The 15,134-nt window shown below is 45.9% G+C and overlaps 1 protein-coding gene across 2 annotated transcripts in view; it reads left to right on the top strand.

The window, feature by feature from the left end:
* Positions 1 to 15,134, top strand: part of LOC137543624 (alpha-1,4-N-acetylglucosaminyltransferase-like) — a 63,918-nt gene that overhangs the window by 40,096 nt on the left and 8,688 nt on the right. The window contains exons 1-2 of one of the 2 annotated variants that reach the window (XM_068264745.1): positions 7,712 to 7,782; positions 10,869 to 11,342. In XM_068264745.1, coding sequence (XP_068120846.1) covers positions 10,869 to 11,342 — 474 coding nt within the window. In that variant the 5' untranslated portion in view covers positions 7,712 to 7,782. Of the gene's footprint in view, positions 1 to 7,711; positions 7,783 to 10,868; positions 11,343 to 15,134 lie in introns of those variants that run through there. The other variant, XM_068264744.1, reaches the window with a different exon arrangement.

The following is a 15,134-nucleotide window of genomic DNA, read 5'->3' as shown; positions in this document are numbered from 1 at the left end:
CCTGCGCCTCCTCCTGTTCCATCACGTGTGCTGCTGCTGGGTTAGCGTTGCCGGTCCCTGTTTATGGAACCTCTTATCTTTATTACATTTATGACTGCATGGTGGCAAAATGCATGCTATCCGCACGCTTCTTGTCCTCATGCAAGGCCTGGGTTGTTGTGTCTGAAAGCGTGGCCTTCTCCTCCTGCGCCTCCTCCTGTTCCATCACGTGTGCTGCTGCTGGGTTAGCGTTGCCGGTCCCTGTTTATGGAACCTCTTATCTTTATTACATTTATGACTGCATGGCGGCAAAATGCATGCTACCTGTGCAAAGAAAACAGACATTTCCCGCATTTAAAAGACAGTTTTCCCTTTGAAACTTTAAAATCGATTTTCTCAAAAACTTTAATCTCTTTTTGCTAAATTTTTTTCCCTCTTGTACCCACTTCCAAGGTGCACATACCCTGTAAATTTGGGGTATGTAGCATGTAAGGAGGCTTTACAAAGCACGAAAGTTCGGGTCCCCATTGACTTCCATTATGTTCGGAGTTCGGCGCGAACACCCGAACATCGCGGCCATGTTCGGCGAACCCGAACATCTAGGTGTTTGCCCAACACTAATAGCAACCCCCTGTGTAGGAACATGGTCTAGCCCTCTAATTAGAGCCCAACACATTTGTATCTAAAACTGACGGAGGATTTTACAGCAGAGAGGCAGAGCTATGTGGGGAAGGAAATTGCTCCTAGTACTTGTGGTGATGTGTGCCCTAACATACAGCATTAAAAAAAGGTTGTTTTAATCAATAAGATTCCTGTAAATTAAAGTACTGTGTCCAGTTTACATGGGACATGTCCCAGGATTAGGGTCCCAGATCCCAAGCGTCCCAGGTGGGCCATCAAATGTCCTAGTTGGGCCTGCTGAATGTTCCAGACTCTGTGGTTGTTGAATTGGCTCCCTTGCTCTGGGCCTGCCCCTACAAACCGTTGGCCCACCCACAGATCATAAATGTAGCTGTGTGTGTGTGTGTGTGTTAACCTCTGAAGAACCACAGGCTTTACCCCTCTAAAGACCAGGCCATTTTTTGTGAAAAAGGCCACTGCAGCTTTAAGGCCAAGCTGCAGGGCCGCACAACACAGCACACAAGTGATTCCCCCCCCCCCCCCCTTTCTCCCCACCAACAGAGCTCTCTGTTGGTGAGGTCAGATCGCCCCTGGATGTTTATTTATTAATGGTTATTTGTCTATTTTTTTTAATACATTTTTTAGGTTTTTTTTTTTTATATTTATATATTCCTCCCTCCCCCGCTAGCCAATCCCCGTGATCAGCTGTCATAGGCTTCAGTCTATGACAGCCAATCACCACCAAGACTCAGGAGGGGACAGCTGTTTCACACTGCTGTCCCCAGTACAGCCCTGCTGTAGATCGCAGCACTGTACCAGGTATTTAGACGGCGGTTTTGCCGATTGCCGCTGGGAGACTGAAGGCTACCAAGCAGGAGATGCCCATACAGCCTGTGCGCGATCTCCTGCAAACTGAAGCCCCAGGACTGATCGGTGTTAGGCGGTCCTCGGGCTGCCGGCGTGGCCACGCCCATCGGCGTGACGCGGTCGGCAAGAAGTTAAAAGTAACTTACCTCAGGATAATCCAGAGACTTCCAGAATCATCCTTGAGCTCACTGTGCAAGGGCCTCTAAACATATATGACAAGCACTTGTAGTATTTGTTTTTGTCACTGCACTCCTGTCCATGTACAAGCGCTATACTGGACATGAGAGAATAGAGTACGCAACTATGCAGCAGCATGAAGCCGCTCGCGCATGAGCATCTTTGTGGTACAGTGGAGGTGCAGAGTCCATACAATACTCGTGCATTCAGATAATGGCTTCAATTCATCAAGGGCTGTTCGATAACAATAACCAAGTCCTCAAAATACCGCATTCAGTATTTTACACTTGTGTGTGCTAATTCATCAATATTTTCACACATGTGGTAGATGTTTGGTAAGTTACTGAAGAGGTCCCGTGCAGTAAGGGCATTACAATAGGAAAGAGGCAGCACCGACATCCCTATAGATGTGCACTTTGTACATGTTGTGCTTCCTCTGCTCTTGCTGAATCTGTCTCATTAGTCTTAACTTTCTATTTACTTGCCACAGCTTAGATGAACTGCTGAGAAACATTACACATTCCCTGTTTAGGTCATTTTGCCACAAGCTCCCACTTGCATCTCTGCATATTTAAACAGGCACTCAAGGGGTTACACTACCGAAGGGTGCCTGGAAAAGAAGGGTGCCTGGAAAATAGATTTTTTTCTTTTCTCTCCACTCCCTGCCTGGGGGGTTCTGTTCCACCAGAGAAGCCTGGCCAACCTATCAGCAGCACTTGCAGGGGACAGGGGAGGTTTCTATTAGCTGCCTGCTCCTGTCAAATACAGAGACATCCACACTGAAGGCATTCCAAGCTTGTTATCCACAGGGGAGAGCTGGAGATAATCACCTCACATGTTATCGAATGCTGTAAGCCTGATGAATTAAAATTTGCTGACATTTTACTGACATGTGTTGAGGTTTTCACTGAAGAAGTCGGTAATTTATCTCTCTGCTCAGGGATGTCAGCTTCTCATGCGGTAACTGCTTTGATGAATTAACGTTTTACTAAACTAAGTGCTCCGTAAAGTCAGCTGTTTTCAGCATTACTGAATGCGGTAATGCTTGATGAATTGAAGCCATTAATGTCTCACAAAACAGTTTATAAATGTTTTCTTTGTGTTTATGAATTAATTAGGATGGCCCTAATGCTGGATGGCTGGGTGGCTAGATACTGTACTGGTTAAGGGATCTGACAAAGGCAACCTAGGTTCAAATCTCGGCTTTTCCTGTTCAGTAAGCCAGCACCTATTCAGTAAGGAGACCTTGGGCAAGACTCCCTATCACTGCTGCTGCCTAGAGTGTGTTCTTGTGGCTGCAGGTCTGGCACTTTGAGTCTGCCAGGAGAAAAGCACAATATAAATGTTATTTGTCTTGTTTGTGTAATGCTGCTCTGTAAATATATGTATCAGGATCAGATCTCTTTTTGACCTAAATATTTTTTTTTCCAATGCTAATCTAAGTCGGTGTGTAATACAATATCCTGTGCCTGCCTGCTTCCTCTAATCCAGCCTTTCTATCCTGGAGGAACCCTGCAAATAGCTTTTGGATCTCAAAGAACACCTGCAAACAATTTTTTGATCTCGAGGAACCCCCACATTTATTTTGCAGGAGACATGGTCTTTAAAAGTATGTGTGGTTGTTTATTTCACTACCCCCTATTACACTGCCACTCATTCTGCCTCCTAAGCCCCTAATTTAGTGCTTCTTGTTACAGTACCACCTATTATAGTGAGCTCCATTATACATCCGCACGATGGGGAAAATGCCAAGGAACACCTGCAGAGTACTCAAGGAACCCTGGTTGAGAAAGCCTGCTCTAATCTGTTCACTACAATAAAAGTGGTCCTGTAGTAAGAGGGATATGCTGGCTTCCATATTTATTCCATTTTAAAATGCCCGCTAGTTCCCTGGCTGCGCCACTAACCTTTTTGTCTTTATCAGTGGAGGAATTACACACCTAAACCATGCAGTATGATCAGACTTTGGTCAGAGCATCTAGAGCTATGTATCCACGTCGTGATTTTCTCAACGATCTTTCTGCCAATAGCAATTTTTTTAACGCCGAGCAGTTGTTTCTGCAATATCGCAATGTGTGTACAGGCTCACGACCACGCGAACATCGTAATAACGACCGTCACAGCAGATCAGACCGCTATGATCCCCGACGACTCCCGCACAAAGTATCGCAATCACTTGAAGTCTCGATCCCTCCCGACGTGTAATGTCGCATGATATTGTGCATACTCGCCGGAAGGAAAAGGTGTTGCTAACAACCGTCGTCAAGGAGACATCGCTGGACACGTCAAATGGTGAGTACGGAGCTTAAACAGAGTCTGAAGCGAGAATAAATCTCGCTTCAGACCTCATAGACAGCAGGGGCATGTGTGCCCCTGCTAAACCGCCGCTATCGCGCCGCTAAACGGGGGTCCCTTCACCCCCCAAATCCCCTCGGTGCAGCGGGGGAGCGCTTCCTGGTTGGGGCAGGGCTAACCGCCGCAGCCCTGCCCCACGCGTGTCTGTCAGCGCGTATCTCCGCCTCTCCCAGCCCCTCTGTCTTCCTTCACTGAGAGGGGCGGGGGAGAGGCGGCGATGCGCCGCTGATAGACGCGACTGGAGGCAGGGCTGCAGCCGTTAGCCCTGCCTCCAGGAGCGACCAAGTCTGCGACCAAGTGTTGCAGTGGGGGGTTTGGGGGTGAAGGGACCCCCGTTTAGCGGCGCGATAGCGGCGGTTTAGCAGGGGCACACATGCCCCTGCTAACTATGAGCTCTGAAGCGAGATTTATTCTCGCTTCAGAGTCTCTTTTAACTGCACACTCATTGCAGGTGAATGGTTTGAAGTACTGAGGCTCAACAAGACAGCTGGCAGAATACATTGCTTCACTTTCAATTTAACTGTTTGTAAGACACATGGGGCTTGATTCACTAAAACCAATAGCATGCCTTATCCAAGTTAACACATCTTATCAGAGATACTGTAACACACCTTATCAAAGTTAACATGGCTTATCAGAGTAGCATAGCGAGCGCTACGATTTTGTGCCTGCTAATTGGCAATGACGAGAGCTCCACTCATCCTGCCCTGAGCCCCTGCGGTGTCGTAGCGCTCGTTATGCTACACTGATAAGGCACGTTAACTTTGATAAGGCATGTTATCTCTGATAAGGTGTGTTAACTCGGATAAGGCATGCTATTTGTCTTAAGGTAGCCATACACTGGCCGATTTGCCATACGATCGACCAACAGATAGATCCCTCTCTGATCGAATCTGATCAGAGAGGGATCGTTTGGCTGCCTTTACTGCAAACAGATCGTGAATCGATTTCAGCATGAAACCAATCACAATCTGTGAAGCTGCCGCTATGGCCGCCGCCCCCTCCCCCCTGCATACATTACCTGCTCCGCCGCGTGAGTCCCCCGGTCTCCGCTGTCTTCTTCTCTACGCTGGGCTCCGAGTCCAGCTGGCTTCACTGAACTTCCTGTTCGGGGGAAGTTTAAACAGTAGAGGGCGCTCTACTGTTTAAACTTCCTGCCAGGACAGGAAGTTCAGTGAAGCCAGCCGGACTCTGAGCACAGGGCAGAGAAGAAGATAGTGGTGACAGCGGGGATACACGCCGGCCGGATCAGGTAATGTATTGCAGCTGGCGTCGGTCGTCGGGCATTCAAACGCCGCTAACGACTCACTCCCGACCTGCCGGCGATCGAGCAAAATCTTCCTCACAGATGGATCGACGGGAATCGACAGGAACGATTGATTTTGGATGGAAATTGATCGTTCAGTCAGCATTTGCGCAACGATTTCACAGCAGATTCGATCACAGTGATCGAATCTGCTGCATATCGGTGGGAAAATCGTTAAGTGTATGGGCCCCTTTAGTGAATCAAGTCCGTTGAATGAGAATTCTGGAGCTTGCAATGAGTGGAGAAGGGGTAGGAGGTCAGCAATCTCATTTTTTTAATGTTGCACAAAAGTGGATGACAAAAAAAGTAGTTCACTTCTTTGATACTTGTAACGATATGACTTCAATGATATTTACAGTGTTGACTTAATATTTGTAAAGCACTGATCTCTTCCATGCTTATCAACGTCCATTTTGCAGGAAGTCATTGCAACTGGTTTAAATATGATCACAAATTGAATTCTTTAACACTGTGGATTGATTAAATATATTTTCTTTTAATCTGAAGTATCTAATCTAAAATATCATTTGCTAAAAATGGAACTATAAAAGGGAATCTAAAGTGAAAATAAACATATGATATAATGAATTGTATGTGAAGTACAGCTAAGAAATAGAACCTTAGTAACAAAGAAACTGTTTCCAGTACTGGAAGAGTTAAAGGACCACTATCGCAAAAAAAGTAGGCAGTTAAAATCTGACAGAACCGGGGCCAGTCCATCTCCTCATGGGGGATTCTCTGGGTTTTCTTTATTTTCAACAGCATTTCCTAAATCCTCAGCCTTCTCCTGCTCCGGTACCGGGTCCCGTAACTTCAGCTAATTGCGGCCAGTCTGACGCGAGAGAAGTGCATAGAAGTTGGAGGACGGCGGCGTGGGAGTGATCCGTTTGGATGGGGCTGGAGAAAGCCCCAGGTATGTATACAAGTTTTATTATTACTCAGCTCTGGTTTCCTTTAACACATCCTGGAGATTTGTCTCTTATTAGGCTTGGTTCCCACTAGTGCAGAAAATGTACCAGTCTAGTATGTTTTCTGCACCTCTGATAAATGTAGGAAGCAGATCCTTTAAAAAAATAGTATCTGCTTCCAAATGGATCTGATTGCCAGAATGCTGAGTCCCAACCTGCTACAGTTTTGGAACAGAATGCAAAATGTGGGGTGCACAAATGCAATTAAAGCCAATAAGAATGGACAGTGTCTGTTCTCATGACTAATAAGTAAAAAAAACAGGTCACAAGGCCACCACTAGTATACCAATGCTTTATTAAGCATACAAAATGTATCTAATCAACATCCCTATAGATAAAAAGATGTTCAATGCATCACATTTTCTCATTCATGCTAAAAAAAGAGACTAAGGCTCCCTGCACACTGCAAATCTGATTTCGATTTGCAATGTCGATTTTCCCGGAATACAATCAACAGAAAAACGGAGGAAAAAGCGCAGCATGCAGTAATGGTTAAAAATCAGAATCGGATGTTAAAACCGATTTAAAATTGGAATTGCATGCAGTGTGCAGGGAGCCTTATGCTTCATACACACTTGAGATAAAAGTCTTTGGAAAATGCAAGATCACAGACAAATTTTACCCCCTTCCATGTAGTATGAGAGCCATACTCTGCACAGTCTATTCTATGGAGCTGCACTCCCCATCAGATAAAATCTTTGCAAGATGCTGCACACACAGATGCCCATACACACTCAAAAGATCATTATCTGCAAAAGATCTGTTCCTGCAAAAAATCCATTCCTGCAAAATGCATTCATAGTCTATGAGATCTGCAGATCCTCATACACACTTGGTTTAACAGACTTCATCTGCATATCTGGCAATCATCTGCAGATCTGAAAATCCATCCTGGTGGATCTGATCTGCAGATGATTGATTGTCTGTTAAACCAAGTGTGTATGAGGATCTGCAGATCTCATAGACTATGAATGCATTTTGCAGGAATGGATCTTTTGCAGGAACAGATCTGTTGCAGATAATGATCTTTTGAGTGTGTACGGGCATCTTGCAAAGATTTTATCTGATGGGGAGTGCAGCTCAATAGAATAGACTGTGTAGAGTATGGCTCTCATACTACATGGAAGGGGGTAAAATTGGTCTGATATCTTTCATTTATCTTTCAAGTGTGTACACACCATAAGGAAGATTTAATTGCCTACCACCTATTTAAAGTGCTCAGCAAGAAGCCGGTTGTAAACTGATATATTTCTGGCTCCGCTTGGGTTTGAAGCCAGTAAACAGATCAGCGCCGGGCAGCAGCATAGGGATCCCCCATTGGATTTCAAAAGACCAAAAAGCATCCTCAGCAACAGGGAGGATTCTCATTGGTTCATGTTGGATGAATGAAAAATGCTCAATGTTGCTGGGGATTGGTCTATTGTAATCCTATGAGGAGTGCCATGCTCCTGCGGTCTGTGAACATCGGGGCCAAGTGGAGGAGTCAGCAGCAGAGGAACCTGGGGACAAGTGAGTATCGGTGATCGAACATGGCGATTGAAGTGGACAGATGGAGTGGATGTAAAACGGATGGCAGAGATGTACGACAGAGCTTACCATGCTGTTTTGCATCCACTCCAAGTAGGAACCAAGCCTTAGGCTAGGTCCACACTAGACCCGGTTGCAGGACGGACACTGCAGTCCGTATCCGGGGAAGATTAGGGGAAGTACCCACCGTACTGCAAACTGATGAAAGTGCATCAGTTTTGCATCAGTTTCCGTTCAGGTTTTTCCCTGACAGAAAATGTCTCCATCATTAGGAAGGAGTGGGAGGATTTTTTTGGGCCAATCATAAAGCTCAGGCTATCCGTTTTAACATCCGTTTTTTGCCTGTGGAGCTGGAGATGCGTTTTCTCATTACTTTCACTACCCCCTGCGTGTATCCGTGGTCCTGATCCGTTGCGTGAAAATGCAGCAGATCCGGACCTTCCGTTCAGGTTTTGAAAACGGATCCCCGCAAACGCAGACGGATCCATTTTTTACTTGGGTGAGGCTGGCTGCTATTTTCAACATTAGTATCCGGGACTCCGTTTTTCATCAGGTTTGAAAAACGCAGCCACGGATACGTTTCCGGACCTAGTGTGGACTGGCTCTTACTGTTTCTCAAGTTTCAGACCTTTTAATATTTGCTCTGCTATCCGGCAATATAAATGATTTCACCTATGCAACTAGTTCTGTATCATGCCGGAAACGTAACGTTTTGAAACCTTGCAATAAGCTGTGTACAGTTAATCATTTGAACAAACAAGGAGATAAGGAAAAGGTTAGCAATATTGTTATATCTCTTTGTTTAAAAGACTGTTTGCTATGTCTAGGCAACATTGTCACTGGGGCCAGTACCATAGGCAGCCATGCCGGATTTACTATCAGGGCAGGATTCCATTAGCCGGCGTGCATCTTGCAGGACGCACACCGACACTTGCAGTGATGCGAGCACACATCCAGATTGCTTAGCAGCCCTCCACTGCCTGCACCTCCGATACCAGGTCCCGTAACTTCGCGGCCAGTCTGCGCAAAAAGTGCGCTCTTTATGTATCTCTCTAGCAGCTGCTGGAGAGACACGTAAATAGCGCACTTTACTTGCGTCAGACAGCGTTGTGGGAGCGATCCATGTCCATGGGGCTGGAGGAAGCCCCAGGTATGTATAAAAAGGTAAGTATATGTCGTCTCTGGTTTCCTTTAAAGGTATTACCTGAATAAATGTATTGTTGGTTTTGATGTCAGCATGTCCTATCAAACATTTACACACAACTGACTTCAAGCTATTGCCCTCTCCCACTTTTAGGACTTGTTCACATTATGAGCGGTTTCAGTTTTTTTTTTAAGTGCTGGCGATTTTTAAAATTGCCCCAAAAGCGCTTGTGCAATGATTCCCTATGAGCATGTTCACATCTGAGCGGTTCGATTCCGATCCGCTCACCAAAGCGCTGCCTGTACCATTTTTGGGGCGATTTGCCTCAATGGAAGGTATAGGGAAATCGCAAGGCAATTGAAAAAGCGCTTTGTATTTTGACTTCCCCAGCGCTTTCATGAATAAATACATTGTGTTTATTCATTTCTGGGTGAAAGAGTTCACTGACTGACGTCAAGAAGTGAAAAAACAAATTGCACAAAATTGCGCACAAAAATGCAAAATGAAAGTGCTCGCGATTTATGATGTGAACAAGACCTTACAGTTATTTTTCTGGGTTCAGCATCAGAAACCCTTCCTATATCTAGATATTGCTGAATGTTTTTATGTAACCCCGTCCTCCCTGTAATTCTTTGCCTAGGATGGTTAGTTATGCAGAATTCACCTCCTGCAGCATTCTAGGAGACCAGAGCCCATATGCAATTCACTTTTTCTCCTGAGTTTTCTCCTAGGAGAAAATTTCTTCATCTCCGATTTAAAATAACTTTTTAGCACTTTGCTATGAAAGAAGTACCAAAAATTAGGTGAAAAAGAACTACCAAAACTATTTTGAGTATTTGTTTGCTGGCTGATGGTGTAAAAGGCATTTTATTTACACGTTGTGAAAATATTACCTGGGAGAAAGTTCAGGTGAAAAAGTGAATTGCATATTGTCCCAAGTATATTATATCCTGGCTTCAGACTGCTCAGTTAGGCCCAGTGCACACCAAAACCGCTAGCAGATCGTCAAAACGCTAGCGGTTTTGGGAGCAGAGAGCAGATATTTGGCCGGGTGCACACCAAGCGGATTTTGTATGCGATCCACCAGCCGCATCAGCCAGTGAAAACGCTTGGCTATTGTATTTCAATGTGTGGTGCTCACCGGCGGTCTGAGGTTTTTTAGCAAACCGCAAACGTGCAGCAGGAGGTGCGTTTGCGGCTTGGCAAAAACCTCCAAACCGCCGGTGTGCACCATCCCATTGCAATACATTAGCCAAGCATTTTTCCAGGCGGATGCGGCCGGCGGATCGCTCCAAAAACCGCTCGGTGTGCACTGGGCCTAAGGCCCAGTGCACACCGACCGGTTTTAGGAAAGCGCTTGGCTAATGTATTTCTATGGGATGGTGCACACCAGCGGCTTGAGGTTTTTAGCAAACCGCAAACGTGCCTCCTGCTGCACGTTTGCGGTTTGCAGAAGTGTTTCTGCCTCTATGTAAAGTATAGGAAAAATGCAAACCGCTCTGGAAAACGCTAGATCAGAGCAGTTTGCCAGGCGTTTTGTTACAGAAGCTGTTCAGTAACAGCTTTTACTGTAACAATATTTGTAATCTGCTACACAAAAACGCTCCCAAAAACGCTAGGTATGTTTAGAAAATCTCTCTAAACAAGCCTAGAATCCCTCTGAATCTGCTCTCAAAACCGCTAGCGTTTGGAGGATCTGCTAGCGGTTTTGGTGGGCACTGGGCCTAAAACACACACTCTGTAGTGATCCACCTGACAGGAGTAACAATATCAGCACTTCAGACTGTAGATCGGAGTGAGGGAAGATGTTTACAATGGGAAACACTGACTGCATGATTTATGAAAAATTGTAAAAAAGAAATTGCATTCATTGTTGTTTTTATTTCAGTTCCTCTTTAATTTACCATTAATTGTGTTTTTGTAGATGCAGTATAAAATCATGTTGAAACGGCTAAGGAAACTCCTGATCATAGTCGTAATTGCTGCTGTGTGCCTTCTCATCTGGGACTATGTAAACGTGAGGCAGAAAGATCAACGTATCATTAACAACCTGACTGCTGAAGGCCCAGCATCCTGCAGATCAAACAATGAAACCTGTAAATCCATAACACCATTCACTATTCTCAGCAAAGGAAATGGAATCTTATTCATGGAGACCACTGAGCGAATGGAGCCACCTTCCCTGGTCTCGTGTTCCATAGAGTCAGCAGCTCGAGTCTACCCTCATAGGCCGGTGGTCTACTTCATGAAAGGGTTAGGTGATGTGTCCACAGAGGAGGATCTGAACAGAACCCGGAAACATTTTCCAATCCTGTCTTCATTTGATAATGTCTACTTCTTCCCACTACGAATGACAGAGCTGTTTATGTATACTCCACTTATTACGTGGTATCAAAAGGTATGTATTGATGGTGACTATGTTCTTTATGGTGGGCCAATCTCCATGCTGTAAAAAGGACTTTCATATCAAAGGGAAAAGAAAGGGGGGGGGGAGGGTCAGGGCATAACTACAAATCACGGGGCCTCCATGCAAAATGTTAATTGGGCTACCCCCGTTAAAACACCCTTTACCCCTCACCATGTAATCACCTCATTGATCAGGAGGCCCATTTGCCAGGAATCTTAACTGCAGCCAGCAAATATTTCCCCATCCATACCAAGTGTGGCTATAGCAACATCTGCTCTGGGGGCAGGGCCATATTTATCATAAGGCAATGTAGGCGCATGCCTACAGGCGCCTTATGTGGCAGAGGCAGCTCCTCTCCCTTCCCCAATGTCCCCTCTCTCAACAGAGCCAGAGGGCGATGCCACTCACCACCCACCTCTAATCCAGCAGCTACAGGTATGTATTTAGGGGCAGAAATCCCAAGTTTAATCAGTGCCTCCTGTGAAATTGAGAGTAGCATGGTCAGCAATGTGGGTATTGCATCCTCCCTGCACCGCACCCACTGTGACCGCACACTGCAATTTGACTGCAATATATATATATTACAATTTTTCTTTTATTAAAGTTGAGGGGGCCAAGATTTGGCTGGGCAGACCCACTCTTTGAATTACACCGCTGCTAGGTTCATGTACATTTCGCTTTTAGTGTGATATAAGAAAATAAGAGCCGGGGTTGGGGGTGTGGCCTGTGTTGATAGGGCGTAGTTTAGGGCTCTAGAATCTCCGTGCCTACAAGCTCCTGAAATGTAAACCAGTCCCTGCCTGGAGGGCAGTCCCTGCATTGGAAGGATTGAGAGTAAGAATTTGGCTTCCCCCACAATCCTGGACCACCTGTGGCTTTAGGGACCCCCCCCCCCCCATCCATACCAAGAGCTGGGAAAAGGTCCTCCAGCCCCTAAGGCTGAGACACCATAGTGTGCCACTTTATTCCTTCCACCCCAGTCGTCACACACTGATTGCTATTAGACTAAGAGGTGCCCCAGGGCCCCCAACACCTTATTCTCTAGTTATCTGGCTTGCAGTCACTGCCATATATCCCCTTTTTTATTTCTTTCTGATTCAAACACAATAGAGGAACGATGAGTGAGTTGTGCGCCCCCTCCTACACTGCGCCCTGTGGCTGGAACCCCTCGGCCCGGCCCTGTCCATACCCATTGTTACGCCGAGGGGGGGGATGATGCAAAGGGCTGGTCAGTTACAAAGTGACCCATATCAAAAGTGGGGCAGGTACTCAATACGTAGCTTGTGATCGAGTACTGATAGATGACAGTCTGTCACAAACTGCTGAGACACACTTCTGATTTCATAGTGAACAGAATTCACTGCAATTTCTATTTCCAAATAGCAATCTACAGTAAACGTGAATGGCGTAATGTGTGGTGTGGAAATAAAGTTGTCAGGCATGACAGTGCAGGAAGCTGTCTGTCGTCTGGGGCGGGGCGAGCATGCTTGGTTGAAATGGGATGATGTTTATTATGGAGAGTGGATAGAGTGATATACAGTATGTGAGACCAGGAAATGCCACCATTATCAAATATGAATGGTCAGGTATAAATCTGGACAGCACGTTGGTGTAGTGATTAGCACTCTCGCCTTGCAGCACTGGACCCCTGCTTCAAACCTCAGCCAGGGCACTATCTGCATGGAGTTTGTATTTTTCCCTGTGTTTGAGTGGGTTTTCTCTGGGAACTTTGTTTTCCTCCCACATCCCAAAATCATACAGATACGTTTATTGGCTTCCCCCGAAATTGGCCCTAGATTATGATGCATACTACACCATACATACATAGACATGTGACTATGGTGGGGATTAGATTGTGAGCTCCTCTGAGGGACAGTTTAGTGACAAGACAATATACTCTGTACAGGACTGCAGAAAATGTTAGCGCTATAAATACTAAATAATAATAATAACAAGATGGGTTGCCCGATGTCTACTGACTTGTTACAATGCATACTAGAAGTATTCAGGGCCCGTTTCCACTACAAAGTGCTGCGAGTGTGGCTTTCTAGCCGCATCGCATCACTTCCACCGCCGGCCGCATCACTTCCGCATCTTCCGATGCGGAAGTGAATTGAGGAGATGGGACGCGGATGCGGCCGTGCGAGAATCTGCAACATGCTGCAGATTCTCGGATCGCTCTGCACCGCTCCGCACAACATGCACACAGTGTAAACTCTTCCATTGCTGTGCATGTGTTTCAGGACACCTGCGGTGTGATGCAGCTATGTAGCCGCATCGCACCTCTCCTAGTGGAAACGGGCCCTTACTGATGAAAGCACCCAAGTTGACACCAAAAAGTTCCTCTTTGCAGCAAGACAAGAAATCACGCTGAAGTGGCTAAGTCCCTCTGCGCCAACTAAAGCTGAATGGTTTAACAGGATAGATAAGTGCCTATGATATGAAAATATTATTCGTACATATAAATTGCACCCCCCAAATTCCATAAAATATGGGATAGGTGGCATGAGAGATAAATTCAGCTTGGTGACAAAGTCCATGCCCTGGTTCTTCGACTGCCAGCCAGACTTTGTCTGCAGAGCGCTATGGAACGTAGTCCCTTATTAATGCATTCAACTGAGATGTATTGTGTGTACACCTGCACTAGTCACGCTTGAGATGCCCTTTAACTGTGACAATGAAGCATCCATTGACACTGTCGTTGGGGGAATCATGCTCAACATACCTTATTCCGTGTCTCTGGATACTCGTGGTCGCACAATAAGTTATCACTGATGTACCTTCAGTACTAATCCATTATTATTTTCTGTGAAGTTGTTTACATTTGTATGGTCCTATTTGATGTTATGTGGGGAAAAGGCAGTCAATCTTTATATATTGTGCCTCAAAACATTTATTTTTGTTAAGAAATAAAATACCGTATATACTCGCATATAAGCCGACCCGCATATAAGCCGACCCCCCAACTTTTCCCTGAAAAAACTGGGAAAAATGATTGACCCCCATATAAGCCGGGGGTAGGAAATGCTGGATTGGTGCAGCCCCCCAGTGTGTCCCAGTATAGCTAGTATAGTGCCCAGTATAGGTAGGTAGTGTCCAGTATAGCTAGTATAGTGCCCAGTATAGCTAGTAAAGTGCCCAGTATAGCCAGTATAGTGCCCAGTATAGCGCCCAGTATGGGTAGGTAGTGCCTCAGTTTAGCTAGTATAGTGCCCAGTTTAGCTAGTATAGTGCCCCAGTATGGCTAGTAAAGTGCCCAGTTTAGCCAGTATAGTGCCCAGTTTAGTTAGTATAGTGCCCAGTTTAGCCAGTATAGTGCCCAGTTTAGCCAGTATAGTGCCCAGTTTAGCTAGTATAGTGCCCAGTTTAGCCAGTATAGTGCCCAGTTTAGCTAGTATAGTGCCCAGTTTAGCTAGTATAGTGCCCAGTTTAGCCAGTATAGTGCCCCAGTTTAGCTAGTATAGTGCCCAGTTTAGCTAGTATAGTGCCCAGTTTAGCCAGTATAGTGCCCCAGTTTAGCCAGTATAGTGCCCAGTTTAGCCAATATAGTGCCCAGTTTAGCCAGTATAGTGCCCAGTTTAGCCAGTATAGTGCCCAGCATAGGTAGGTAGTACTCCCGGCTCCCCCCCCCCCCCCCCCTCCCCGCCGCTGCTATTACCTGCAGGCAGCGGCCGCTTCCTAATCCGCGTTCCTCTTCTTAAACTTTTCAGCGTGTATCACAGCAGCGCGCCCGGCGCTGCTGCTGTGACGATGCAGAGTGCAGGAAAGAGCGCGGCTCCCTAT

The sequence above is a fragment of the Hyperolius riggenbachi genome, unplaced genomic scaffold (genome assembly GCF_040937935.1).
Source record: "Hyperolius riggenbachi isolate aHypRig1 unplaced genomic scaffold, aHypRig1.pri scaffold_133, whole genome shotgun sequence".
Classification (NCBI taxonomy): domain Eukaryota; kingdom Metazoa; phylum Chordata; class Amphibia; order Anura; family Hyperoliidae; genus Hyperolius; species Hyperolius riggenbachi.
This window is presented reverse-complemented; position numbering and strand designations above follow the sequence as displayed.